This window comes from Fundulus heteroclitus, unplaced genomic scaffold, assembly GCF_011125445.2.
Source record: "Fundulus heteroclitus isolate FHET01 unplaced genomic scaffold, MU-UCD_Fhet_4.1 scaffold_229, whole genome shotgun sequence".
In the NCBI taxonomy this organism is placed as follows: domain Eukaryota; kingdom Metazoa; phylum Chordata; class Actinopteri; order Cyprinodontiformes; family Fundulidae; genus Fundulus; species Fundulus heteroclitus.
The window spans coordinates 185,322-212,231 of NW_023396641.1; the positions used below are offsets into that span (position 1 = coordinate 185,322).

The 26,910-nt window shown below is 41.4% G+C and overlaps 1 protein-coding gene across 1 annotated transcript in view; it reads left to right on the plus strand.

The window, feature by feature from the left end:
- The window catches only part of LOC118559115 (desmoglein-2-like), a gene marked incomplete at its 3' end in the record, with an annotated part of 92,072 nt that extends 66,303 nt beyond the window's left edge, over nucleotides 1-25,769 (plus strand). Inside the window, exons 11-12 of the mRNA XM_036129835.1 lie at nucleotides 21,522-21,734; nucleotides 25,741-25,769. Of these exons, the coding sequence (XP_035985728.1) occupies nucleotides 21,522-21,734; nucleotides 25,741-25,769 (242 nt within the window). The remainder of the gene's footprint in view (nucleotides 1-21,521; nucleotides 21,735-25,740) is intronic.
- Between the last annotated feature and the right edge of the window lie 1,141 nt (nucleotides 25,770-26,910).

The following is a 26,910-nucleotide window of genomic DNA, read 5'->3' on the forward strand; positions in this document are numbered from 1 at the left end:
ATAAGTTCAGAAAATAACCACAAACGTATTAGTTTTAGTTATAGCTAATGATACCCTGATTTTTCCTTGTTGACCGGACTTCCCCTTTAAGATTGGAACTATGATTGCTTCTTTCCATGCTAGAGGTAAAATACCCACTTCCCATATCTTATTATAGAATTCCAATAAAACCTTCTTAGATGAATTGCTAAGCTTATTAACCATAATATAAGAAATATTATCTTTTCCTGGAGATGAATTTTTTGATTTTCCTAAGGCATTGTTTAATTCAAACAGAGAAAAAGGACTATTCAATAAATCATTATTTCTTACATTTTCTTCTAATAAATTTATATTTTCATTAATTGTACAAGTTCTTCTGCGGTTTTCTTCTGCGCTTAAATTATTACAACTATGAACTTTAACAAATTTTTTAACTAACATATTTGCTTTCTCCTCCTCAGTCACAGCAATAACATTTCCATCTTTCAAAACTGGATATCCATGTTCCCTTCTAATTCAATTCATTCTCTTTATCATTCCCCAGACTTTTGAAATTTTTGTTTCCCTACCTACAGAATCACAAAAATTACTCCAATAAACCTTTTTTGCATTTTTCACCGTTCTTTTAACCAGAGCTTGTGACCTTTTATATTCAATAAAATTCTGAAAATTCTGATTTCTCTTTAACAATCTAAAAGCTTTATTTCGAGATTTAATTGCGCCATCACATTCCTTCGTCCACCATGGTACAATTTTCTTCTTATATTTTCCTTTTTTCCTTTGGATTGTTTCCTGAGCGGCTCCTAAAATGGCATCACAAATAGAAGAATTTACCATATCAACATCCAAATCTATATTAACTTTTTGCATCTCTTCATCATTTATTATTTTATATTTTTCCCAATCAACATTTCCAAATATCCATCTTTCTAAAGGTCTCATTAACAATTTTTCCTATTTCTTTACCAATTTCAATAAATATAGGGTAGTGATCACTACCTATAGTTGATTCTCTTACTATTTTCCACTTACTAATCCCGGCCAAATTCTTTGAAACTAAAGTTAAATCTAACGCTGATTCTGATCCATTTCTAATATTAATTCTCGTCCCTTCCCCATTATTAAGACAAACCAAATGTTTTCGATCCATTATTTCCTCCCCCACTTCTCCATTTGCATCATTCCTATTACCCCACAAAGTACTATAAGCATTAAAATCTCCACAACAAATGAACTTTCTTACTATATTTTTAAACATTTCCTCCATTTCATCTAAATCCAATTTTTTACACGGATTATAAAAATTTAATATTTTAATACTTTCTTTATTAATCCAAATTTCCACAGATAACCATTCTAGTGAAGCTCCTTTTCCTGAAAATCTATACTGTATTCCTTGTTTTATAAATATTACGCATCCTCCTCCACTTTCTTGTTCCCTATCTCTTCTAATACTATTATACCCTCTTATGACAAAATCTAACTCTGTTTTAAGCCATGTTTCTTGAATACAAATAATATCTGGTTTATTTTTCAAATAGTTTAAATATCCTTTAAATTCTTGACCATTTGCTAACAAACTTCTTGCATTCCATTGTAAAATAAGCATTAAATTCTTCCTCCACCTTGCTTCCCATCTATTTCAAGCCTTTTATTTATCAACTCCCAAGATAAATCCTTCACAGCTAGAAATTTTTCTGCACCTTTCACTATAATTGATTTTTTCAGTTTTCTGTTTCACTTGATCCGTACAATTAATAACATAAGCCATGAATAAAATTAATTTATCCATTGTAATTTCCATTCCTGACATTGTTCTTTGACTTGGCCCAAGATTTGGACTAGAAGACACTTGCTGGTTTTTCTGAACTGTTCTTTTTTCTTGAACACTTTTAGCTGCCTCTGCATAAGTAATGTTTTTAACTACTTTCAGCTGCTGAATTTCTGCTGCCTTTTTCCTTGCTTCACACCCTCCATATGCTACATTATGCTGACCACCGCAGTTACAACATTTCAACTGTACATCCGCTCCACATTCATCATATCGATGATCTCCACCACATTTAGCACATCTTTGCTTCCCTTTACACACTGATGCAATGTGACCATACCTTTGACATTTGTAACAGCGCAAGGGAGGAGGAATATAAGGTCTAACAGAAAAACTCAAGAAACCAATTTTCACTTTATCAGGAAGAACATCACCTTGAAACTCCAGAAGTATCGAAAAACTTTCTATTTTCTCCCCATCCACAGTTTTCAACAATCTTTTCAGTCTCCGCACTTCACCACCATGTATATTTCTTTTAAGTTTTTCTAAATCTTCCTCAAGCGGAATACTAGTGATTACACCACGTGAAACTCTGTTTTCTCCAACAATTATCTTTTCACTCACAACCTTTTTGCATATGTTATCAATCTGCATGCTTTTATTCTTTTGTTCTTCAGACTTACATTTTATCAACATATTACCATCTCGCAAGATTTTTACAAACTCAACCTCCCCTAGTTTCTTTTTTATTTCTCTTGACACTGCTATCGGACTAAGGTTTATGTTCATATCTTCCTTCCTGAATTTAAGTATTACCTTAAACTCCTCATTTACCATTTTTCTCCTAACCACTCTGTTTTCTTCATCTGAACTATATTCTTCTAAACTTCTCTTACTATTTAGGATACCAATCTCTCAATCATCTTTCGAAACTTTTTCCTTCCCTCTACCCCTTCCTCTACCTACCGTAGTTCATTCGTCAAAATCCATATCAACTTCATCACCACCCCCATCTACCTTTGTGGTCATCCCAATCCAGTCACACTCCAGTTTATGCCAACCGCCAAAACAACAAAACCAAAAAAGCCCTGTTTTCTGGCCCGTCCGAGGTCTTCGTCAGCTGATCGAAAACTCTCAGCCGTTTTGCCTGACGCCCTCCTCCTGGTTCCAGCTCCTTATAAAGGGTGGCAATTAGCTCTGATGAAACACACCTGCCTGTCCAACCCTGCAGAGAAGAGAGAGCAAGGAAAACAGGCCCGCACCTAGACCACGGAGTATGACACAACATGCACGCAATGCATTCAACCATATGCTACATCTGCAACTATTCACACAACACGCTGCAACCATTTATAACCATTTAAACAACAAGTTTAAATTAAGTACATCTATTTTTATTACAAATGACCAGAGTTCATGTTGATAATGCTGGTTTCCCAGTAATTATATGTTAACATTTTGTGAGAAATAATGCAGGTCAGATTATAGTTTAGACTATCTGGGAGGTTATTAAATTTTTTGTGACTCCATATGAAATGGCAGTCTGTTCAAAAACTGAGTTTCTTTGATGTTGTCTACAGTCATTACAACCTGTGGCCCAGATGTTCTAGTTGTCTCCACAGAGCAAAGCTGTTGAAATATTTCAGCAGCAGTGGCACATTATTATGTAGAATCGTAAAAATGAGTTGAACATCTGTGTATATGATTAAATTGTTAAAACTTAATACATTTACTAAGAATCTGACAATGATACCTCAAATGCTTTTTTTTAGAACCTGATTATAGAGTAATCCACAAGTATAGACCACAAGAAATGGTCATAGAGTTTAAACATATTTTTGCAGCCTCATAAGTTGTCAGGATTTTAGGATCTGAACCTGAATTCAGTCACACACAGAGCCACGTTTAAAAAGTCTTTATTAAAAAGGTTGAATAGTGGATGGAAGAACCAGAGGACTGTACCAGGCTGCTGCAGAGGAATGGTGGAGATGGCTGGAGCTGGACGGCGGTGATGAAACTGGCAAACAAAGGGAGCAGGCAGGCAGACGTAGGGCGCACAGGCAGGTAGACGTGAGGCAAGGTGAGGACGATGTACAAATGAAGACATTCCAGCGGGGAAGAGCAGACTGAGGGAGGTTTAAGTAGAGTTGTTGGCAGGTGCACTGAGTCCGGGCTTGATTAGACATGACATGTGTAAATGATCAGCGGGTTAGGAAGAATGGACACAACTGGGCTGGGTGAAAGGCGGAAAGTTCTAGAACTGTCCAAAGTCAGGGAGGCCGATAGTTGAACCCTGACAATAAGTGAGCATGTTTCTGATGTGCTACAGATCGTATTTCACGGTATTACATATTTTCTTCATGTTTTTTAAAATCCAAATTGTGGATCTAAAACCACACCAAGGTATTTGAAATCTTCCACAATATATATTTTTATGGTTTATTTCTTAGTTTTGGTGAAATACATCACAACAGTTTTATTAAGATTCAGTGGGAGACAGGATGAGGTAAGCTGGTCTGCGATGTTGTTCATTACTTTAGTTTATTTGCTACACTAATGGCATCCTTTCATTGAACATAGAGGATTGTGCGATTCATGTACATTTATACACCTACCTTACCACAGATCCTTTATGTATAACATGAACAAAGCCTAAAGGCTAAAAACAAAATCCTGTGGGATGCCCATATCACAAGCTTTAGGTGTTGACAGCTTGCTTGGATTACAGGTTTGCACCATTTCATTTACAGAGAATGTCTACAACTTTCAAGATTTACTTACCACTTGAGGTGTTGTTTTAGCAATATACTTCTAGTCACTATCCTATTAGAAGGTTAACCTCCCTGTCTCAAATCACAGTAAGACACACACAAGTTTTGAATATCCCTGTATTTAGCAACATTCTTCTTTCCCTCAAAACGGACCGGTTTCCCAGTCCCTGCTGATGAAAAACATCCCCTAAGCACATTTCCCATGGTGGCCAAAAAGCTAAGATTTCAGTTGCATCTATCCAGAGCACATTCCTCAGCGGGTCCCAAACTTTTTTAGCTGCGCACCCCCTTCTTTGTCCCAACCAGGTTGACACACCCCCAGTCACCCACAACTTAAAAACAAATACAACAAGTTATTGAAGAAGATTCTCAGTCATTTGTGTCATAATCAATAAAAAAAGGTTAAAAAAATGTAACAAATGGACTTTTATTTTGAAGCTGAAGATCTTCCACTTCGGACAGAAGAGATGGTTTAAGAAAGGGGTGAAAGGGTGACGGAAGCCATTCATGTAAAACAAAGAAGAACAATTTTAAACAGAGGAGGAGGGCTCAGGTTTCGGACAGGGTTGTGAGGAAATACTTTTAATTCTTCACAATCAATGCCATACGTCAGCACAAGGTCTAAAGTATGGAGCCAAGAGTGCGTTGGTTTATGCACATTTTGAGCAAAACCAATTAAATCTAAGATAGTTTTAAAGGCTACACTAAGGTTATCACATTCTGTGTCAACATGAATGTTGAAATCCCCCACGATAATAACCTTGTCAGTGTTTATCACCAAATCAGATAAGTGTCATGATTTTGTCTTGGATGAACCCGGACACAGCACGCACACACAGAATAGGTTTTAAGAGAGTTTATTTCAGGTAGTGGATGGTGATGACATGGAGAACCAGAGTTTACCAGGCGGAGGTGAAGGATGCAGGAGCTGCCTGGCAGGTGCAAGAGTTCATAGCTTCTCATAGACGGGTAGCAGTGTTCATAGCTTCTCATAGACGAGTAGCAGAGTCCACAGCTTCACAGAGAAGGGTAGCAGAGTACACAGCTTCTCAGAGACGGGTAGCAGAGTACACAGCTTCTCAGAGATGGGTAACAGAGTCCACAGCTTCTCAGAGATGGCTAGCAGAGTCCACAGCTTCTCAGAGATGGCTAGCAGAGTCCACAGCTTCTCAGAGACAGCTAGCAGAGTCCACAGCTTCTCAGAGACGGCTAGCAGGACTAACCTTAAGGAGAAGCAGAGGTGGCAGGGTACCAGTTATGCAGGAGACAAACACAGACAGGCATGGAGTAGGTGTTGAACGACGACGGACCAGCGAAGAAATTCTTCTTCTTCTTTAAATTTAATGGCAGTTTGCATACCAACTTGGTGCATTACCGCCACCGACTGTTTGGGATGTGGAGCTTAAATGCGGAATTAGACGCCTGTATTATTCGAGAAAAGAAAAAAAGAAAAAAAAAGGTCTTTTTAATTCTATTAAAAAGACCATAATCAGCGATATTAAAACAATAAAAGGCTTGCGATATTTCTGTTGATTTGTAATGAATCCAGAATGTATGTTTTTTAATTGCATTACAGAAAATAAAGAACTTTATCACAATATTCTAATTTTCTGAGACAGTCCTGTAGTTTGTTGACCTCTGTTTTTATGACACTTTTAATTTCTGTTTTACTCAATGGGACTGTCCATTGCAACTCTGATTTAAGAGCCCTTTTGGCCAAGCGGTCAACCACTTCATTGCCTTCTCACATGTCAACATGTGATGGGACCCACAGAAAACACACTGTTATATTACGACTTTGGAGTCTATACAGACTATGAAAGTTCTAAAAAACCAAGTCTGGCCTTCAAACCGATTTGCAATCTGTAACACTTATTAAAGATGCCATTGAGTCTGAGCAAATAATATATTAATTAGACCCAACTTCCCCTATCCACGTAAGAGCTAATAAAATAGCTAAAAGTTCCACAGTGTAAACCGCTAAATGGTCTGATGTTCTTTTAAATATTGATTTCTGAAAATGCGGTATATACACTGCTGCTCCCGTCTTTCCTGTATCTGTAATGACCGGGGTCTGAGCCCGAATTCAAACCACACACAGAGCCGGATATTTAGGAGCTTTTATTGCCACAAAGAAGGTTGGATGGATCAGGACCGGGCTGAAGAAGACTGGAGATGGTGGAGGTTAAGCAGGCAGACGGGTACAGTGGTCCTCAGAGTCACCGCAGACAGGACGCAGGAGCACCGACAGAACGAGTCTGATGAGCTCCGGAGCTGGGTCCAAAGCGTGCTGATGAAGTGGGACAGGTGGTGCGTCGGAACAGGGACCAGGATGTGAAGGAGGACTGTGGCTGTGGTGCGTCAGGGTGAAAACCAGGACGTGCTGGTGGATCGAGACAGGAGGGAAGACTGGAACACAAAGTAAAGAGGTGAGTGGGAGGCAAGATCCACTAACCTGGGATGGCGTGAGGTAGCAGACTGGCTGGCGAGGAGTGCACAGGCTGGGGAGCAGAAGGGAAGCTGGACATCTGGTGATTGAGGGAGTGCAGAGTCTTGGAGATCAGACAAACCAGCAAAGACAAACTGAAAGAGGAGTGCTTATATAGGGATGGGCTGACAGGAGTAATTAGAGCAGGGAATCAGTTGCAGGTGACGGTGATCAGTAGGGAGGAGGTGATCAGGCGAAAAACTGAGCTAGAATCATTACAGTATCTGGATCTTTTGAACCATCTGTAAATATTTGAATACTGCTATTATACTTAAGACCTAAGTATTGTTGCACCACATCGTTCATCCCGCCATATTCCCTGCAGTTTTTTGACATCTTTGCTATTTCAAAATCTACTGCTGGCAAGGGAAATATCCAAGGGGGAATGACGGGTAATGCCACTGTACAGCTGTGACTTAATTTTAAAAGACCCAGTTTCTCAGCTTGACTGTTTCCCACCCATCCAAAACTGCTAAATTGTTTCCTTCCATGTTCCCAACTAGAGTTCAACACAGGTTTGGTTGGATGATCCTGCTTATGCCCCTGCAGATTCACCCATTACACCATGGCAAGCTGTAGACGTCTCATAGATAAAGGCATCTCCCCACCCTCCACCTGGAGAGCTGGAATTGAAGAAGTCTTGACTGCACCACAACACCGACGAAGGGCTTGTGCCTGAATCAAGTCAAGCTTTTGCAAATGGGATTTTGCAGCTGAACTAAATACAATACATGCATAATCCAATGTAGTTCTGACTATGGCAGTATAAATATGTTTAAGAGAGTTCATGCTAGCACCCCAACCACCTCCTACCAAGCATCTTATAACATTGACTGCCTTCTTGCACTTGGTGACAGTTTTCTGAATATGGTCTCTAAATGTTACTTTATGGTCCATCCACACACCTAAAAACCTTATATTTTGAACCTGCTTAACTAATTGTCCATAAAGAGTGGCTTGTATTGTAGGGTTATTGCGCTTCTTAGAAAAACAAATAACCTGTGTCTTGTCCACAGAAAACCGGAAACGCCACCTGTTTCCCCACTTCTCAACAGTGCTGACTGCTGCCTGTAGCTTTTTCCCAACAAATACTTCATTAGGCCCACTCACCCACAATGCCCCATCATCTGCATATAAAGACATCCCAATTCTAGCATTAACCTCTGAAAAAACCTTGTTAATCATGATGTTAAATAAAATAGGACTGCATACACTCCCTTGCGGTACCCCATTTTCTATAGAGTAAATCCTGGAGTGGGATAGCCCAACTCTTACCTCTATAGTCCTTCAGAAAATTCATAATCCAGTTGAACATTCCTCCACCAATACCCATGGATTCTAATTTAATAAGAAGACCCTCTTTCCATAACATATCATACGCCTTCTCCACATCAAAGAAGACAGCAGCTACCGGTTCATTTTTGGCCTGAGCCTTCCTAAGTTCATCCTCTAAACATATCACAGGATCCATAGTCGACCTCCCTCTACGGAAACCACTCTGCTGAGGTATAAGCAAGTTCCTGCTCTCTAATATGTATGTTAACCTGTCAGTGACCATACGCTCCATTATTTTACATAAGTTAGATGTTAGTGCGATAGGTCTATAGCTAGTTGTTTCACTTTTGTCTTTTCCAGGTTTCCCAATTGGAATAACAACAGCATGTTTCCAAGCTGATGGCAATACCCCTGACTCCCGCACCTTATTATATAATTGCAGAACCACTAATTGCGCTTGATGAGTTAAATTTTCAACCATTTTGTAACATATCTCATCCTTACCAGGTGACGTTGCTCTGACTCCTGACAATGCTCTTTTCAGTTCAAAAAAAGAAAATGAAACATTTAGTGTTCCATCAAAATTGTCCTTTGCCATTAAAATGTTAGAATGTGCTCTCATTATTATATCTCTACCTTTCTTAGCTTCAGGTATCAAATTTGTAGGGCTATGGACTTTAACAAATGTTTTTGCCAGAGCCTCTGCCTTATCCTTATTTATTATCATAATTTCATTATTATATTTGACAGCTGGTAATGTATACTCCCTCCTAATACCACCCATCCTTCTTATCATACCCCAAATTTGGCTAATATGTGTTTCTCTCCCAATGTTATTGCAGAACTGCTGCCAGTAACTCCGCTTAGCCTTTCTGATAGCTCGTCTAACTTCTGCTTGTGACTTTTTATATTCTGTTAGGTCATTAAAGGAAAATGATCTTTTAACTTTTCTAAAAGCTCTGTTTCTGCCTTAATAGCATTATTGCATTCATCCGACCACCAGGGAACTACCTTGTGTTGTTTTAATCCACTTCCTTTACCTATAACTTCTTCTGCAGTAGTGTGCATGCCTTCTACTACTTCTGCATTAAAACCATCTATACTATCATGCCTGTTTTGACTAATTCCTTCTAACATCTTAATACATGTCATATTATAAAGTGCCCAGTTGGCATTTTTTAATTTCCATCTAGGAAAACCTATTTCCTCCAACTGAACTGGACCCTCTCCTATTTCACATTCAATTGGGTAATGGTTGCTCCCTACTGTAGAATCTTGTACAACATCCCACTTACTGACTCTAGCTATTTGCTCAGATACCAAAGTGAGATCGATTGGAGATTCTAACCCTCTAGCTATATCTACTCTGGTTCCCCTTCCATCATTCAGACAGATTAGCTCTTGATCCTCTAGAAATTCTTCCACCACACTCCCATTACTATCATTGTGAGAACCACCCCAAAGTGTGCTATGTACATTAAAATCCCCACACCAAACTGCCTTGTGTGTTTCTTCACCTATTATCTTTTCAAGTACCTCTTTATTTAACTTCCCGCATTGATTATAAAAGTTCACTATCCTTATACTAGTATTTCCTATTTATACTTCAACTACAATTGCCTCAGAGTCTTTGCTGATATTTATAACTCTATAGCCTATTCCCTGTTGAATAAACATAGCTACACCACCTCCAGTGCCACTTACCCTGTCCCTGCGTATAGCCACATACCCATGAAGAATAAAATCTAAGTGAGGCCTAAGCCATGTTTCTTGCACACATATAACATTAGGTTTTTCACTCCTTTCCTCAATAAACTTTTTGAATTCCTGCCCATTAGAGCAGAGACTCCTGGCATTCCACTGCAGAATTGCTAAAACCATTAAGACTCTCCACATGATGGCTGAATATCCTGTGTCCCTGCTATAAGTGTCTCATTTATTGTGTCTACCGTTACTTCCCCCATATTAAGGTATTTTTGTGCTGCCTTTATGATAATCTTAATCCTCTCTGTTCTGCTTTGTGTTTGGGCTGAACATTTGACTACCTCTGCCAAGAATGCTACAAACACAACACTATCAACTCCAATACTAGGCTTGACTACTGTAAGGCAAGGCAAGGCAAGGCAAATTTATTTATATAGCACAATTCAGTACAGGGACAATGCAAAGTGCTTTACATGATTAAAATATAGCAAATTAAAACAGAATAAAAGCAAGTAGGAATAAAATGTAGATAGAAAATAGAACAAAAAAGTGGTGATTCAGTTAACTAGAACAGTTGAAGGCAATCCTAAACAAATGTGTTTTTAATCTTGATTTAAAAGAACTCAGGCTTTCCGCACCTTTACAATTTTCTGGAAGTTTGATCCAGATAAGTGGAGCATAGGAACTAAATGCTGCTTCTCCGTGTTTAGTTCTGGTTCTAGGTATGCAGAGCAGGCTGGAGCCAGAAGACCTGAGTGGTCTGGAGGGTTGATACACTGATAACAAGTCTGTAATGTATTTAGGTGCTAAGCCATTTAGGGATTTATAGACTAACAGAAGTATTTTAAAGTCTATTCTCTGAGATACAGGGAGCCAGTGTAAGGACTTTAGAACTGGGGTGATGTGCTCTACTTTCTTAGTCTTAGTGAGGACGCGGGCAGCAGCGTTCTGGATAAGCTGCAGCTGTCTGATCCACTTTTTAGGCAGACCTGTGAAAACACCATTGCAGTGATCTATTCGACTAAAAATAAACGCATGGATTAGTTTTTCCAGATCCTGCTGAGACATCAGTCCTTTAATCCTAGAAATGTTCTTCAGGTGATAGAAAGCTGACCTTGTACCTGTCTTTAGGTGCTTTTGGAGGTTCAGGTCTGAGTCCATCACTACTCCCAGATTCCGGGACTGATTAGTGGTTTTTAGCTGAAGCGACTGAAGCTGTTTGCTAACTTTTGATCTCTCCTCTATTGGTCCAAATGTTATTACTTCTGTTTTGTTTTTATTCAACTGAAGAAAATTTTGGCACATCCACGGATTGATTTCTTCTAGGCATTTACTCAGTGCTTGAACTGGTCCATAGTCACCTGGTGACATGGTGATGTAAAGCTGTGTGTCGTCTGCATAGTTATGGTAGCTGATGTTGTTGTTTTTTATTATCCGAGCTAGAGGGAGCATGTAGATATTGAAAAGGAGGGGACCCAGGTGGACCCTTGGGGAACCCCACATGTGATTTTTGTCATCTCTGACGTAAAGTTACCTACTGATACAAAAAATTCCCTGTCCTTTAAGTAAGATTTAAACCAGTTGAGAGCTGTACCAGAGAGGCCGACCCAGTTTTCCAGACGGTCTGACAGAATGGAGTGATCGACAGTATCAAATGCTGCACTAAGGTCCAAAAGAACCAGCACGGTGGTTCTTCCACAGCCTGTATTTATATGGATGTCATTAAACACCTTGATAAGGGCGGTCTCTGTACTGTGGTGAGCACGGAAGCCAGACTGGAAAACGTCAAAGCGGCTGGTCGTTGTTAAGAAGGTGTTTAATTGTTGAAACACAGCTTTTTCAATAATCTTACTGATAAAGGAGGTTTGAGATGGGCCTGTAGTTCTGGAGTAGAAGTTTGTCTAAATTGTTCTTTTTCAGCAGTGGTTTGATAATTGCTGTTTTTAGGGACTGGGGGAAAACACCTGACAGAAGGGACGTGTTTATTATCTGAGTCAACTCAGACGTTATGACAGGTAAAACTTTCTTAAAGGTATACTATGCAACAGGGGTTGATTTTCCAGCGAGGCTCCCCCCAGAGGGCGAAAGTAAAAGTGCACTGTCGTAAAGATGCTCGGCTGTTCTGGTTTCTCCGTCAAGCCAGGCGCGGTTGTTTTGAGCTTAGCAGACAGGCGAACGCAACGAAAAGTGGAAAAAACGGCAGTACAAACAATGACTAACACAGTGAAGGTATGAACATCAAGCTTCCCGCAGCGCTAAACTGGCGAGGCGGCGGCGCCTCGCCAGTTTTATTATTATTATTATTTTTTTTATTTTTTTTATGTTGGCGAGACGCTACCGCCACCGCCTCGCCAAGCCACGGCCACCCCCTCGCCAGGCCGCAGCCGCCGCCGCCGCCGTAGCGTCTCGCCAACATAAAAAAAATAAAAATAATAATAATAACAATAATAATAATAAAACTCGATATGCTTGCATGTTTATTTGACGTTAACACGCGGTTCTTTGTTGTTGCTTTCGCGCGTGCATATAGTGAATGGCAGGGCAAAAACACATGGAGTTCTCGCCATAAAGCGAGAGTTCTGAGCCTGTGTGTGTGGGCCGAGAGCTCTTGCAATTGCAAGTGCGGTATTTCCTCCACAGACCACCAGGGCGGCAGAGAAAACCTTTGTTCGACCTGAAATGACTCATTTAATCATCCAAAACAGTATGGAACATATTAATTAACTGAAATATGTTACATAGTATGCCTTTAAGGAAAACTGTGGGGAGAACATCAAGGCAGCATGAAGAGGAACTTAGCTGCTGAATGATCTGCTCTAAGCTTTTGTGGTTTATTTGGCTGAATTGGGACATTTTGTCAGGATAAGTCCCAGCTGAATACGGCTTTGGTTCTAGAGTTGGTGTGGATGTACAAACTGATCCTCTAATTTTTAGGATTTTCTCAGTAAAGAAGTTAGCAAATTCATTGCAGGCCCTGGTGGAGTGGAGTTCAGAAGCCACTGACACAGGAGGGTTTGTTAACCTGTCGACTGTTGCAAAAATAAGACACGAGCATTATTAATGTTTTTCTTAATCATCTCTGAGAAGAAGGATTCTCTTGCATTTTTCAGTTGTAAGTTATATCTGTAAAGTCTCTCTTTATGGATGTCATAGTGAACCTGGAGTCTATTCTTTCTCCACCTGCGTTCAGCTTTCCCGCACTCCCTTTTTTCACTTTTTTTTTTTTTCCCAGTGTCCTGTCTAGCAATGTGGCAATAAGAATTGATATCTTAATGCCAAATAGAGCTCGACAGATTTTGCTTTCACAAGTGGAGCAAACAGCTTTCGCTATAATGCTCCGCTTGATTTGTGCATGTAAATAGCTTTATTGTGATTCCTGCAGGGAGAATTTCAAATTATATATGGACACTACAATGGGAAAGTAGGAGAGTAAAAGAAAAACAAGAAGAGAAAAAAAAGAAAGAGAAGAGGTGAAAGAAAGAAGAGATAAAAGGAAGAGAATGATAAAACGTCCTCTGTCTGCTCCATCACCTGGAAAGAGACACAAAAAGAACAGCACAACCAACAGACATAAAGCAACAGATACAATCGTGTAACACCTTGATACCATTGCTAAATCATATGTATTATTATTTAAGCTGACATGTGTAATGTGATACCTGAAAAAAGAAAGTAAAAGAAAATAAATAAATAAATTATAGCCTTTCTGTATATAAGTGAACATTTAATACCTGGGACCCAGAACCTATGGGAGTTTGTGAGAGTGCACTAGTTTAGGTGAAAATTATCCAGAAGGAAATAGCTCAATAGTGGTTGTAGAGAACCGAAGACCCACCTTCCCCGAGCACAGAGGCAGGGGTCAGGGTACCCATAACCCCGGACTCCCAAAGGGGCCCCCAAAGCAGTGCGCCAGAGAGGGGCCACCACAGGAAATCTGCAACCCCCCCCCCCCCCCCCCAAGGACGACCCCGATGAAATCCCGTAGCCACCGCAATGCCGACGCCCCCAAGAGCCACGGGGAGCCTGTGGGCTCCGCCGGCAGCCAGCCGCGCTGAAGTGGTCCTGGCCATGGGCCCTGGGGGCCAGAGGCCCCAGGGGCGCCCCGCCCCCGCGGCAGGGGCCCCGGCTGCCCCCCAGGGGGCCAGGCCCCGCAAAGCCGCAGCCGGGAATGGGCCGGCGCCCACCCGGGAACCCGTCCCAAACCCGAGGACCGTCAATGCGCCAGAGGGCCAAGGCGCCCGCCAACGCAGCGGAGGAGGGCAGGACGTGGGGGGATTGGCTCCGCACCTATCGGAGACTTGAGATGTTCCTGGGAGAGGGAGCGGACCAGGCCCATACCTGGAAAAGAAAAAAAAAAAAAAAAATCATTCACACCATCCCTCCCTTGTGCCCCACTCGCCACACACAGACACAAAAAAAAAGGACGCTGTACACACATTCCCACATAGCATTCACATCCAAAAATCCCAAATGGGGGGGGGGGGGGGGTCACTACAATTCAACAATACGACTGCCTGTGCCCAACCCCCGGCCCCGCCCCCGGACCAGGCCCCCCTCCGGATCAGGCCCCCCAAAGAGGGGGGGCCAACACGACCAGTACTTTTTTCACTTCTAACTGCTGGAGCATTTCTCCACGGAGATTTTTTCTTCCCGGAAAGAACTTTCACTTTAACTGGAGCAATGCAGTCAATGATGTCTGAGACTTTAGACTGAAAGTTATCTACTAGCTTATCTACTGAGTTGCAGCACAAGGTTGAAGTAGCAGAGTAAGCTTGAATAAAATTTTCTGAGGCATTGTCCTTAAAGGTGCGTTTTCTTTCGATGTCCCTTCGGCTAAATGTATCACTGGAAATTGTACATTCAAAGGTAACGGAGAAGTGATCGGATAAGGCAACATCAGTTACATTGACCTGTGAAATGTTTAGACCTTTAGTGATGATCAAGTCTAAAATATGTCCCTGTTTGTGTGTTGGCTGTTTAACATGTTGGGTTAAACCAAAGTTTCTAAGTGTGTCACACAGTTCTTTTGCACTTCTGTCTTCAGGGTTGTCAACGTGAAAGTTGAAGTCTCCAACAATAATTAAAAAGTCATAACCAACACATATCACAGACAGCAGGTCACTAAAATCATTAAAAAAGTTTGATGTTGACTTAGGAGGCCTGTAAACATTCAGAAACATAGTTTGTATCGGGCCCTTTACCTGGAGAGCCACATGTTCAAAAGAGTCAAATTTGCCCAAAAACACCTTTTTACACTTTAGTGAATCATTAAACAATGTTGCTACTCCTCCACCTTTCCTTTGCTGTCTGCTCTCACAAAGGAAATTGTAGTTTGGAGGTGTCGACTCCAGCAGAATGGCTGCTTCATTAAATTCATGTAACCATGTTTCTGTTAAAAACATAACATCAAGATTATTGTCAGTAATGCAGCTTAAGCGAAAATTCAGCCTGAAGAAACTCTATTGCCTACCTCCATCAATCAGGGACTCATCCGCCTCCGACGCAAGCCAATCAGCTTTGAACTGCTCCTCCTCGAAGCCAATCAGCATCCTGGGTTCATCTTAAAAAGAACTCCACATCCTCGTCTCGGCCTTCTGCTCAGCGAGTAAGCGGTGGCTGGGCGTGTCCGGTTTGGACTCTGTTGACCGGTTTCAAGAGACAATAACTTATCCTGAAATCCTCCTGCCATATGAATACCGTCTAGCTGCACATCTTCCTTTCCGACCTCTGTTTTCGTCAGCTCCGATTCCTGGCGCAAAGAACTCGCAAGCGACGCAGACGCGTCCCAACTCTGCCTAAGTTCCGGTCAGCTTCTCTTCATAGCGCGCCGGGGTCTTTCTCAAACTGATCCGGTGGGGCTGGCTCTTGGTTCGCGGATCCGCCGACTCATCCGGGACCTCCTCTGGTTTTCATCGGCTTTGCGGCACCACCTTGCCGCTCGTCCCGGCCGCAACTTTTCAGACGGATCTACTCTCTCATTCACTCGCTAATGCGTTCGGAGCCAGCTCAGGTAATATGTATTCACCCATGTTCGTCCTCTATTCAGGCGAACGAACTGTTTGTTTTCGTTTTCTTCTTCTTCGGGTGTTGCCAGTAGCCACCGGGCTTGTGGTGGCATTGCTGCCACCTACTGGTTGGAGTATGAAGTGTATTTTAAATTCAGCAATTGATACCAATCGTTATTAAACCGCTGCAACTCTGGTGCAATTTGGCATCCGCTTGGACTGGTCTGTATTGGGTTCAGACTTCTCATTTATGCTGACCAGGCCACTTCTGTCACTCTTGTCATTTCAATGTTTTGCCAATCAATTCTTCAGGTGCTGTGAAATTACATGTTAAAGTTATTTAAGGTTTTTGTTCGTAGGTATTATCTGAATGTCAGCTGGGACCCGACGTCGGGATGGCTGTGGGGATGGTTTGAGTATTGGGCGATCTTTATCAGCAACTTGCTCATGTATTTAGGGATTGTCTATTTCTTCTTTTAGGTTCAAGAATTCATTCAAGATGAACATCCGGAGAGCATCACTGAAGGTGCTTTTGTCTGGTTGATACTATTTTCAATTATGGATCCTCTCTGCAGGCGTGAGGCTAACTAAAGCTACTAAGCAATGGGATCATCAGTTAGCAGGATGCAGTGCAGAATCTGAATTAAATTATTAAATTCATCCAAACAACATGGAATAAGCTAATCGATTCATAACAGCATTTGGTATGCGTTTGGTATTCTACGCATTTATGAGCTAAGCAAACATTATCAATTATGTCTTAATAAGTGTTACCCATGTTTAACGGTCCTGCAATTGAGTTCTACGTATTGATCTTAACCTAGTTCCTGGATGGTTTTTTGCCTGCAGACAAGCTCTCGAATTCTCGAGATATCAGCTTCATTCTCATATCAGTTATTTCTGAGCGTCAGCTGCTCTCCTCGCTCGGTCACCTCAATCTCGCAGGTGCATAATTTCAAGAGTCATGTTTTTATTTCCAGGCAGCTTGAGCTCACTAATTTTGTTTCCTTCCCTCCTTGAACAGGATACTCTGGTTAAGAGTTGCCGTTCTGAACTTTCCTTCTGGTCTGGCTTGCTTCTCGTCCAGATTTGAAATAAACTTTCTATAATGATGTCTTTTCTCTGTAGATGAGTTAAATTTTACGGATGTGCATCCGTAAGTTTTGGGGGATTCTAAAAACAGTTGGTTTGCAGATTCGCGAAATTGTCCAAGAAACCGTTAATCTTATGGCCTTTCATCTAGAGTTATTTCAGCATTCAGGATGTGAGCTGCGCAACAGCAGACGCTCGTGGAGCCCAATCGTTGGGCGATGGCTATCATCAGCATGCCTCGCATATCTGCTCTTAATTTTCATTCATCTTAGCCGCCTAATGCTCATCTTCAAGGTAATCTAACTACGAATACTGGTGGTGGATTCAAATCTCATTTAAGTCTCATTAAGCCCGCGTCCTGTCCTGTTCTTTCCCTCTTGGTCACTCATTCATTTATGTGCATCATCCCTAAGCATCCTCTGTTATTTATCCTGTCATCCAGGCGTCCCACCATGCAGTTGTCCTATCATCCTGTTCATTCCTTTATGATCATTCATTCATGCATCTCCTGTCATTTATTTTGTCATCCACGCATCCCGCATGCAGGCGTCCTGTTATTCTGTTCATTCTTTCATGGTCATTCATTTATTCATGTTCCCTGCCATGTTCCCCACTACGTTCCCTGCATACTCCTTGCATGCTTCCTGCATGCTCCCTGTGTGCTCCCTGTGTGTTCCCTGCCATGCTCCCTGCCATGCGGCCTTCCCTGCGGCCTTCCCTGCGGCCTTCCCTGCGGCCTTCCCTGCCATACTCTTTGCCATGTTTCCTTCTATGCTCCTTGTCATGTGTTTCCTTCTATGCTCCTTGCCATGTTTCCTTCTATGCTCCTTGCCATGTGTTTCCTTCAATGCTCCTTACCATGTGTTTCCTTCAGTGCTCCTTGCACTGTTTCCTTCTATGCTCCTTGCCATGTTTCCTTCTACGCTCCCTACAACGCCCTCCTCCCTGCCATGCGGCCTGCCCTGCCATGTGTTTCCTTCCATGCTCCTTGCCATGTGTTTCCTTCTATGCTCCTTGCCATGTGTTTCCTTCTATGCTCCTTGCCATGTGTTTCCTTCTATGCTCTTTGCCGTGTTTCCTTCTATGCTCCCTGCAACGCCCTCTTCCCTTCCATGCTCCCTGTGTGTTCCCTGCCATACCCCCTGCATTCTCTGCCATACCCCCTGCGTTCTCTGCCATACCCCCTGCGTTCTCTGCCATACCCCCTGCGTTCTCAGCCATGTTCCCTGCGTTCTCTGCCATGCTCCTGTGTGTTCCCTGCATATTTCCGGCCATGGTCCCTGTGTGTTCCCTCCCATGTCCCCTGCATGCTTCCCGCCTTGCTCCCTGCCATGATTATTCATTCATCACGTGCATCAGCCCAAAACTGACCATTCACCTCACCTTCCACCTCTCTATCAACCTCACCTCATCTTTCCATTCATCTTGTTTAATTTTGGTAAGCCTTTGCGGCAATGGCCCTCTTTGCTAAGCTTTCACATCTTTTCTTCTTCATTACTCATCCTTCACTTTCTCTCTGCCTTCTGAACTTGCTGACGCTCTGGCCTGGACCTCGGCATTTTTTTTGGGGGTAATTTCCCTATTCTCATACATCTGCTTATCTACGTTAAAGTATAAATCACCGTTTATGTTCCTGCCGAGGTCCGAGCGCCAAAGTTTAAACTATTGTATCAATAAATTCCTATCGCTTTTCTCTCTTTGTGAGTCTTTAGTTTGAAATGATGCTAAAGCCGGAAATGCAACCGAAGAACTCTTGCTTACTTCCATTCAATCAGAGGCTTGTCCGCCTCCGATGGAGCATTCGCTTCGAGCCACACCTCCTCGAAGCCCAATCATCATCCAGTGTTCACCTTAAACAGCAACTCCAAATCATCTCTCGGCCTGCTTTTCGGCAAGCGCAAGAACCATTGCACTAATCTCGTATTTCGCTTCAGACATTCCCCTTTGCAAGCCTTTCAGTTCCAAGTATCATCCTGAGACCGACCATCTCTATTCATGCACCTTACCATACACCTCACCTCATCTCCCCATTCATCTCACTCAACTTTGGTAGGCCTTCGCGGCAACCGGCCCTGTTTGGTAGGCCTTCGCAGCTCTTTGCCTTCGCAGCACTTTTCCTCTATAGCTCATCCTACTTGTCTCTGTTTTTAGTTTAATCCAAGTCTCATTGTCTTTTGACCATACAGACGCACCGGCCTCGACCTCGGCAATTTTTGGGGGGAAATATCCCTATTCTCATACGCCTGCTTATGCATATTGAAGTATAATTCAGCGTGAATTTTTCCTGCCGAGGTCTGAGCGCAAACCCCTAAAATATTGTATCAATAAAATTCTTCTAATTGCATTTTCTTTCTGTGTGAGTTTTTCAGATTGAAATGCAGCTTAAGCGAAAATTCAGACTGAAGAAACTCTATTGCCTACCTCCATCAATCAGGGACTCATCCGCCTCCGACGCAAGCCAATCAGCTTTGAACTGCTCCTCCTCGAAGCCAATCAGCATCCTGGGTTCATCTTAAAAAGAACTCCACATCCTCATCTCGGCCTTCTCCTCAGCGAGCAAGCAGTGGCTGCGCGTGTCCGGTTTGGACTCTGTCGACCGGTTTCAACCCACCTCCATCCCCTTCTCCACCATCGTACCAAGCTCCGCCTGGCTTTCCTACGGTCCTCCTTCAACCTCGTCCCTATCAGAGTGTAATTCCTCCTGGACTCTCATGGAATTCCCTGTCACTCCTTAAAACGGTCCGGCAGAAGACCGCCATGCTGAGCCTGGTTCTGCCAGAGGTTTCTTCCCAAGGGGGAGTTTTTTCTCTCCACAGTCGCTTCATGCTTGCTCATCATGGACAGTTCATGCAAACCTGTGTTTATCAAGTTGGACATCAAGCTCAAACAGATCATCATATGGACTGAACAAACTTTGCTTATATCCACTCCACCACCAGTTTCAGACCCGGGGGGAAATATCCCTATTCTCATACGCCTGCTAATGCATATTCAAGTATAATTCAGCGTGAATTTTTCCTGCCGAGGACTGAGCGCCAAACTCTTAAAATATTGTATCAATAAAATTCTTCTAATTGCCTTTTCTTTCTGTGTGAGTTTTTCAGATTGAAATATATATATGTGTGTGTGTGTGTGTGTGTGTGTCAGCCTCACAACCGCAGCCACGTGTAACCATACCAGCCCAGGACCTCCATATCCAGCATGTTCACCTCCAAGACCAGCCACTAAGACGGCTGCTGAAACAATCGGTTTACATAACCAAAGAATTTCTGCACAAACTGTCAGAAACCGTCTCAGGGAAGCTCAGGGAAGTTTTCTGATGTCAATGTTGTGGATCAAGTGGCCCATGGTGGCGGTGGGGTTATGGTATGGGCAGGCGACTGTGATGGACGAAGAACACAGGTGCACTTTATTGATGGAATTTTTAATGCACAGAGATACAGTGACAAGCTCCTGAGGCCTATTGTTGTGCCATACATCCAAGAACACCACTTCATGTTGCAGCAGGATAATGCACGGCCCCATGTTGCAAGGATCTAGACACAATTCTTGGAAGCTGAAAACGTCCCAGTTCTTGGCCGGCATACTCACCAGACTTGTCACCCCTTGAGCATGTTTGGGATGCTCTGGATCAGCGTATACGACACTGTGTACCAGTTCCTGCCAATATCCAGCAACTTTGCACTGCCATTGAAGAGGAGTGGACAACCATTGCACGGGCCACAATTGACAACCCGGTCAACTCTATGCAAAGATGTGTTGCACTGCGTGAGGCAAATGGTGGTCACTCCAGACCCTTAGACTTCACCAACATAGACTATTTTATGCAGATTCATCACATAAAATAAGATTTAAAACATTTCAATTACACATTGTAGCAAAATACAACACAGCTCTCCTGTGTTGTAGGAATGTAGCAAAATAGGTAAGAAGCCAAGAAGGATTTTTTGCAAGACATTGTATTCCCAAACAAGCTGGAATTCTAAATTGACATCTAATTGTGACATTATTTAAAATATATGCTAAATGCTCCATAGTCCAGTAGACTTCTCCTAGCTCCCCAGGTTGAAAATCACTGGTCAACAGGATAGCAATACACGTGCTTCATGGCCTCAGTTTTGGCATCCATTAAAATAGGCAGGCATAAGTCGTGTTTGAAACGATGTATCCAGTTTTTGTCTGCCAGAAAAGTATAGAATAGATTAGAACGTAATATAAGAGAAATAGCTTTTACCCTCCCTTGGTGCGGAAATTCACGATTAAAGATATTTGTTATATCTTGGAAAATCTCTGTTTTGTTATTTCAACTCCGTTTGGATTTGGCATGATGCTCACTAACTATTTGCTTCCTTAAATACAATGTTTATGTCTGTTTTCTTACATGTACTGAACTAAAGGCAAATAATTTTACATATCATTGTTGTATCTGACAGATACTGCAGCTATTGTGAGGACAAAGGAGAACAAGTGGCCTCATGTCTACAACCTGAAACTTCAAGTGAAAGACCAGCAGGGAAAGGCTTGTCAGGAACCACAAGAAATCAAGGTGTATGTCTGTGAATGTGGGGATGGAGTTGACTGTGCAAGAAAAAGTGGCAATGATGCAGGCATCGAACTTCTTCTTCTGGGACTGATGCTTTTACTATGTGAGTGAAACTCATTTTCTAATCATGCTAATATGCATTTACTGGCTCTCAGCTGTTAAATGCATATTAGATATTCAGATTAAAAACAAAAAGAGAAAAACAAGACCAGAGGTTTTGCCATGTGGGAGGGGAAATGTAAATATTTGCCCAGTTATACAGATATTAAAACTGCTTTGCTATAAACAGCACTGAGCTGAACAAGCTCAAAGAAAGAAGGAATTGAAATCCTTTTGTGAATAATATCAGTAAGTAATTTTTTTTATTAGTATCCACACAGAGGTTTATATAGTCAGTCACAAACTCAATCGGGACATTGCTGTCCTCTCCACATGGCTGGCAGAGTGCATACCAGTGTGTAGCCTCAAAACAACTCCTTTTTATATTTATTTTATTACAGGTGACCTCTGAACAAAGGATTTATACTCCATGAAGAGAAACCAATATTATCTGATTTGCCACAAGGGGGTCTTGCTTTGGAAATTTATACATCCTTGAAATTTGCATGAAACAAATCAAATGTTTTTTTCTCTGGTAGAGCAACTGAAAATCTCTTGCAACACTGAAAGTGTAACAAAGAGTGACTCATGGTTAAAATCTTCAAATGCATTGGGACGTTTGCGCTTAAGGCTGGTTCACACGGAAGGATAATTAGCCCAAACTTTGACCCAATCTTTCCCTTCTGACTGGCCCCAAGTATCGTGATGACTCTGAAGATAATCAATCGCAAGAGATATTCTTGCCATGTGTGGTGTGTTTATCTACAGTTTTATGTGGTGTCACTCAGGCTTTGAAAATCGGCTGATAGTTTTCAGATCTTGCCATGTGAACCAGCCTTAACAACTATCTAAATTGATGATATTACATGTAAGGTGGAGAACATTTGATGGAGGAATGTATACATTTGCCAAAATAGTTAACTCTCTTGGTAAATAGTATTGACAAAAACTTTACAAACTGTAGTAACTGCTAAATATCCTAGCAAACCATGTCCTGGATCACACAATCTGTTGACAGGCACTGCTGGTCTTTTCAGAATGCCAGGCAAAGAGACTTTGCAGTAATCCCATTTATACTTATATATAAACAGTCTGTGACATGCAGTAGGAACGGTCCTAAGTTCAAACCCCAGGTTCAACCTGGGATCTTTCTGCTTGGAGTTTGAAGGTTCTCCCCCAACTGACCCTGTCTGCAGTTGGGTCACTGACATCCTGATGGACAGGTAGCACATGAAGCTGGGAAAACATGTATCCGATTCCAATCAGCACCACTTCTCCACAAGGCTGTGTTCTTACCCTCTGTCTTCTCCCTGTACAACAGCTGCACCTTCAGTCACAGACTAGTGACAAGTGACTTGACAGACCTGAAGTTTGCAGATGACACCACCCTCATTGGGCTAATCTCTGGGGTGATGAGTCTGCCTACAGGTGCAAAATTGCCCATCTGGTGATTCAGTGCAGCCAGAACAGTCTGGAACTCAATGCTCTGTAGAACAGTGGAGATGGTTGTGTATTTTAGGAGGTGCGCGCCCTCCCCATCATCCTGTGTTATTCCCAGTCTCCACTGTGGATGAACTTCCTGCAGCAGCTGAAGAACTTCCACCTGCCAAAGATAATGATGGTGCACTTCTACACCAACATCATTTTCTCCATCACTATCTGGTACACAACTGTCACCTACAGGACTAAGGGCAGGCTGCAGAATATTATTTGCTCTGACTAGCTGCAATCATACTTCTCTTAAGGAATTGAAGGCTTCAAGGCATAACTGTGCAGAGCCATGGTGTAATAATGATGATACATTTAATCAATAAGCTAACTGAAAACTTATAAACTCGTGGCCGCAATGGGGAGACAAACAGACCAGGAACTTAACTACACTAGGATGTAAATAGGATGAAATTCAGATGAGTAACAATCAACAGAATATGAAACAGTTGGAGGAAAAGATTATGGTGGGGTACTAAGTTGGTACGAAACAGAAGTAAACATACACAAAATGTAAACACTAACTGAAAGATGCATGACCAAACTAAAAAAATAATCAAACACCTTAGACCTGCTGGCTGGACTTCTATTCTCAAGCTGAAGACATTTCACTTCCCATCCAAGAAGCTTTCTCAATTCAAAATGTCTGGAGTAGTGTGGAGTTCCAAACTTTATAGACCTGCTGGCAGGCCTTATTCTAGAGTTTAGATTCACATGTAAATTCACCTGGAACTGATCGCCCCAAACAATGGAAAGTCGTTAGGCACATCATTTGCCTGGCTCCCAAGAAGAATGTTGTGGTCACACTGCAAAAACGGAACTAAAAATAAGTAAAATGTTCTTGAAATTAGTGTATTAGTTCTTTATTTGAGCAGGTAACCCTATATATATATATATATATATATATATATATATATATATATATATATATATATATATATATATATATATATTAGGGCTGGGCAAGTTAACGCGTTAATTTCGCGTTAATTCATTAGACTATTATTTTACTTAAGAAGCCCTCTCTTGATCTGGACTATATATTTATTTTATCGCGCATTAACGCATGTTGCTCACATGCTTTCAGTCAGTGTCAGTCAGCACGTGCGCTGACTGCAGCGCGCTGTCACGGCAGCACTCTGCTGCTCCCCCTCCCCTCTCGTACATGGCTCAGCAGCGCCAGCCAATCAGCACGCAGGCTCAGCCTGGCCCGCCCACTCAGCTCTCACACAAACTTAACACACAAACAGCTGAGAGAGACCGCAGCAGCGGAAAAACATGAACAGGGGAAGTAGCACCGTTTGGCTTTATTTTAATACCGTAAATGAAATCAAGCTGTATGTTTTGTAAAAAGCCGGTTCATTTCAGTGGAAACACAACAAATTTATCTAAGCACGTGAAAAAACATGAAAACGTCGAGCCACAGAAACGGAGAGAGGAGACGAAACTTCTGTCATTGCCCAGACAGACCCTCAGACGTCTCTGACTGAGGCGTTTCAGTCCTCCATGGAACATCCAGGTAGATCAGTGTTCATCTTCAGCAGCAGTTCATGTTAACTTTCAAAGTAGATATTATCTATCATATGTTACTGGAGCCCACACATAACATGTAATTAAGACCTTGAAAGAACCCAGTACATATATTAAAAAGTGTTATTTAAGATAACATAACATTAGCTAATCCTTTTTTCATCCCACGACGGGGAAATTTATAGGATTAAAGCAACAGGCAGGTGCACACAACACAGACAAAATTACATAAGGATTGAACACTGCACAGTGGCGCAGTGGGTAGCGCTGTTGCCTTGCAGCAAAAAGGTCCTGGGTTCGAGTACACCCCTGGGTCTTTCTGCATGGAGGTTGCATGTTCTCCCTGTGCATGTGTGGGTTCTCTCCGGGTACTCCAGCACCCCCCGCGACCCCATGAGGGAGAAGCGGTTTGGAAAATGGATGGATATTTAATTGTAATAGTAAAATAAAAACCACAAAACCCAAAAGGTCAACAGTTTCATGATACATCAAGCTTAGGGACTGGCTAATATACAGCAGGTCAAAAAAGGCCATATTTTGGCTGCAGTGCTTGCTGTTCTCTTATGAAGAAAAGATCAACTAGTGCACTAAATTCAATAGATGGGTTGAAAATATCCAGTATAAAATAAGTGCTACAAATGTTACAACACTTTTGTTCATATGGCAGCAGAACATTAAAATAAAAGTGCTCTTTGCACTACTTTTGAATTCATTCTTGGAGTTTGCGCATACAATGCGATTAATCATGATTAATAATTTTAATCGTTGCCCAGCCCTAATATATATATATATATATATATATATATATATATATATATATATATATATATATATATATATATATATATATATATATATATGAACTTACTAGGAAATAAAGCTCATTCTGATTGTATTTTCTGACGCTCCATGAATAAGCAGGTAAATAATGGATGGATGGATGAATAAACCATTTGTTTCCTCTTAATTGAATTACATCTGTTTTCTTTCAGACATTCCACTCTTAATGTTCCTTTGTCTGTGTGGAGGTGCTACAAAATATAAGGACCTCTTTACCGAGGTGTCCTATTCCACAAAGTCACATCTTATTAACTACCACACTGAGGGCCATGGAGACAATGCGGTGAGAAAAACCTGTCTAAATGCTTGACTTTTTACTTTTGTGAGCAGTGTTTTTGTTATAGCTAGTATTTGCTTTCAAAGATGTTTATTAGAAAGCTGCATGTTGAGGTCTGATCTGACAGAAAATATATAAAGATTTTGCTCTATTATATCTTTGAAATGTTGTAGGAGGTTCCCTTGATGAATGTGCCACCACAGAGGATTATTGGCACAACTCAACAAGCTGTAGAAATGGTACCAAGGGCAGATTTGGAAATGCAGCAATCTGTTGCTTCCATGAATTTGGACGAAAATTGAAATTATTGAATTTCCTAACCTAATTACAGATGTGACAAATGCTGATTTTCATACTTTTACTTCAGAGCATTTTCCTTCTTTTCATTATCAGTTTTTGTATTCCCGCCTCAAATAATCCCACATTGTTTATCCTATATATTATATTGATTTATTACCACTAATCTTTTGTATTTAGTTTGTGTTAACATATTGCTATCTGAAACACTTTTTCTCTGTACAAACAACCATGTCATTCCTTTGCTCAAGACTGGTCCTGGGGTTAAAGAACTCAGTCTTACACATACATTCACACGCTTAAATGGGGTACCATATAAGACAGACATGTCTCTAATAGGTGTTTTTTTTAATCATGCATTGTTTTTTGGGGGCTAAAAAATATTTGTTTAAGTTCCTTAGTCAATATTGTTGGTTATACAAATCCTTGTCATATTAAATAATCAAAGGGATGGAAATGGAGGTGTTCCTTGTTGAGAACAATGGTCAAAATTTGTTTATAAATGTTGGATTTTTAAAAAAATGTATGTTGATCATGTCGCTAAACCCTGGTTGCAGCTAAAACAAATTGCTAATAAAGATATTTTACTCTTCTGTTTTACTTGTGTATTTTTCCTTAATTATTGTTTTCCTAATTCCAAACACTGTAGTTACTTTGATTAATGTTGATTTGGAAGGTGTCCTCACTTTTTGATGTTTGAGTGTGAATAAACTGGACTGTTAGATTTGTTCTGGCAGAAAGCAATTGT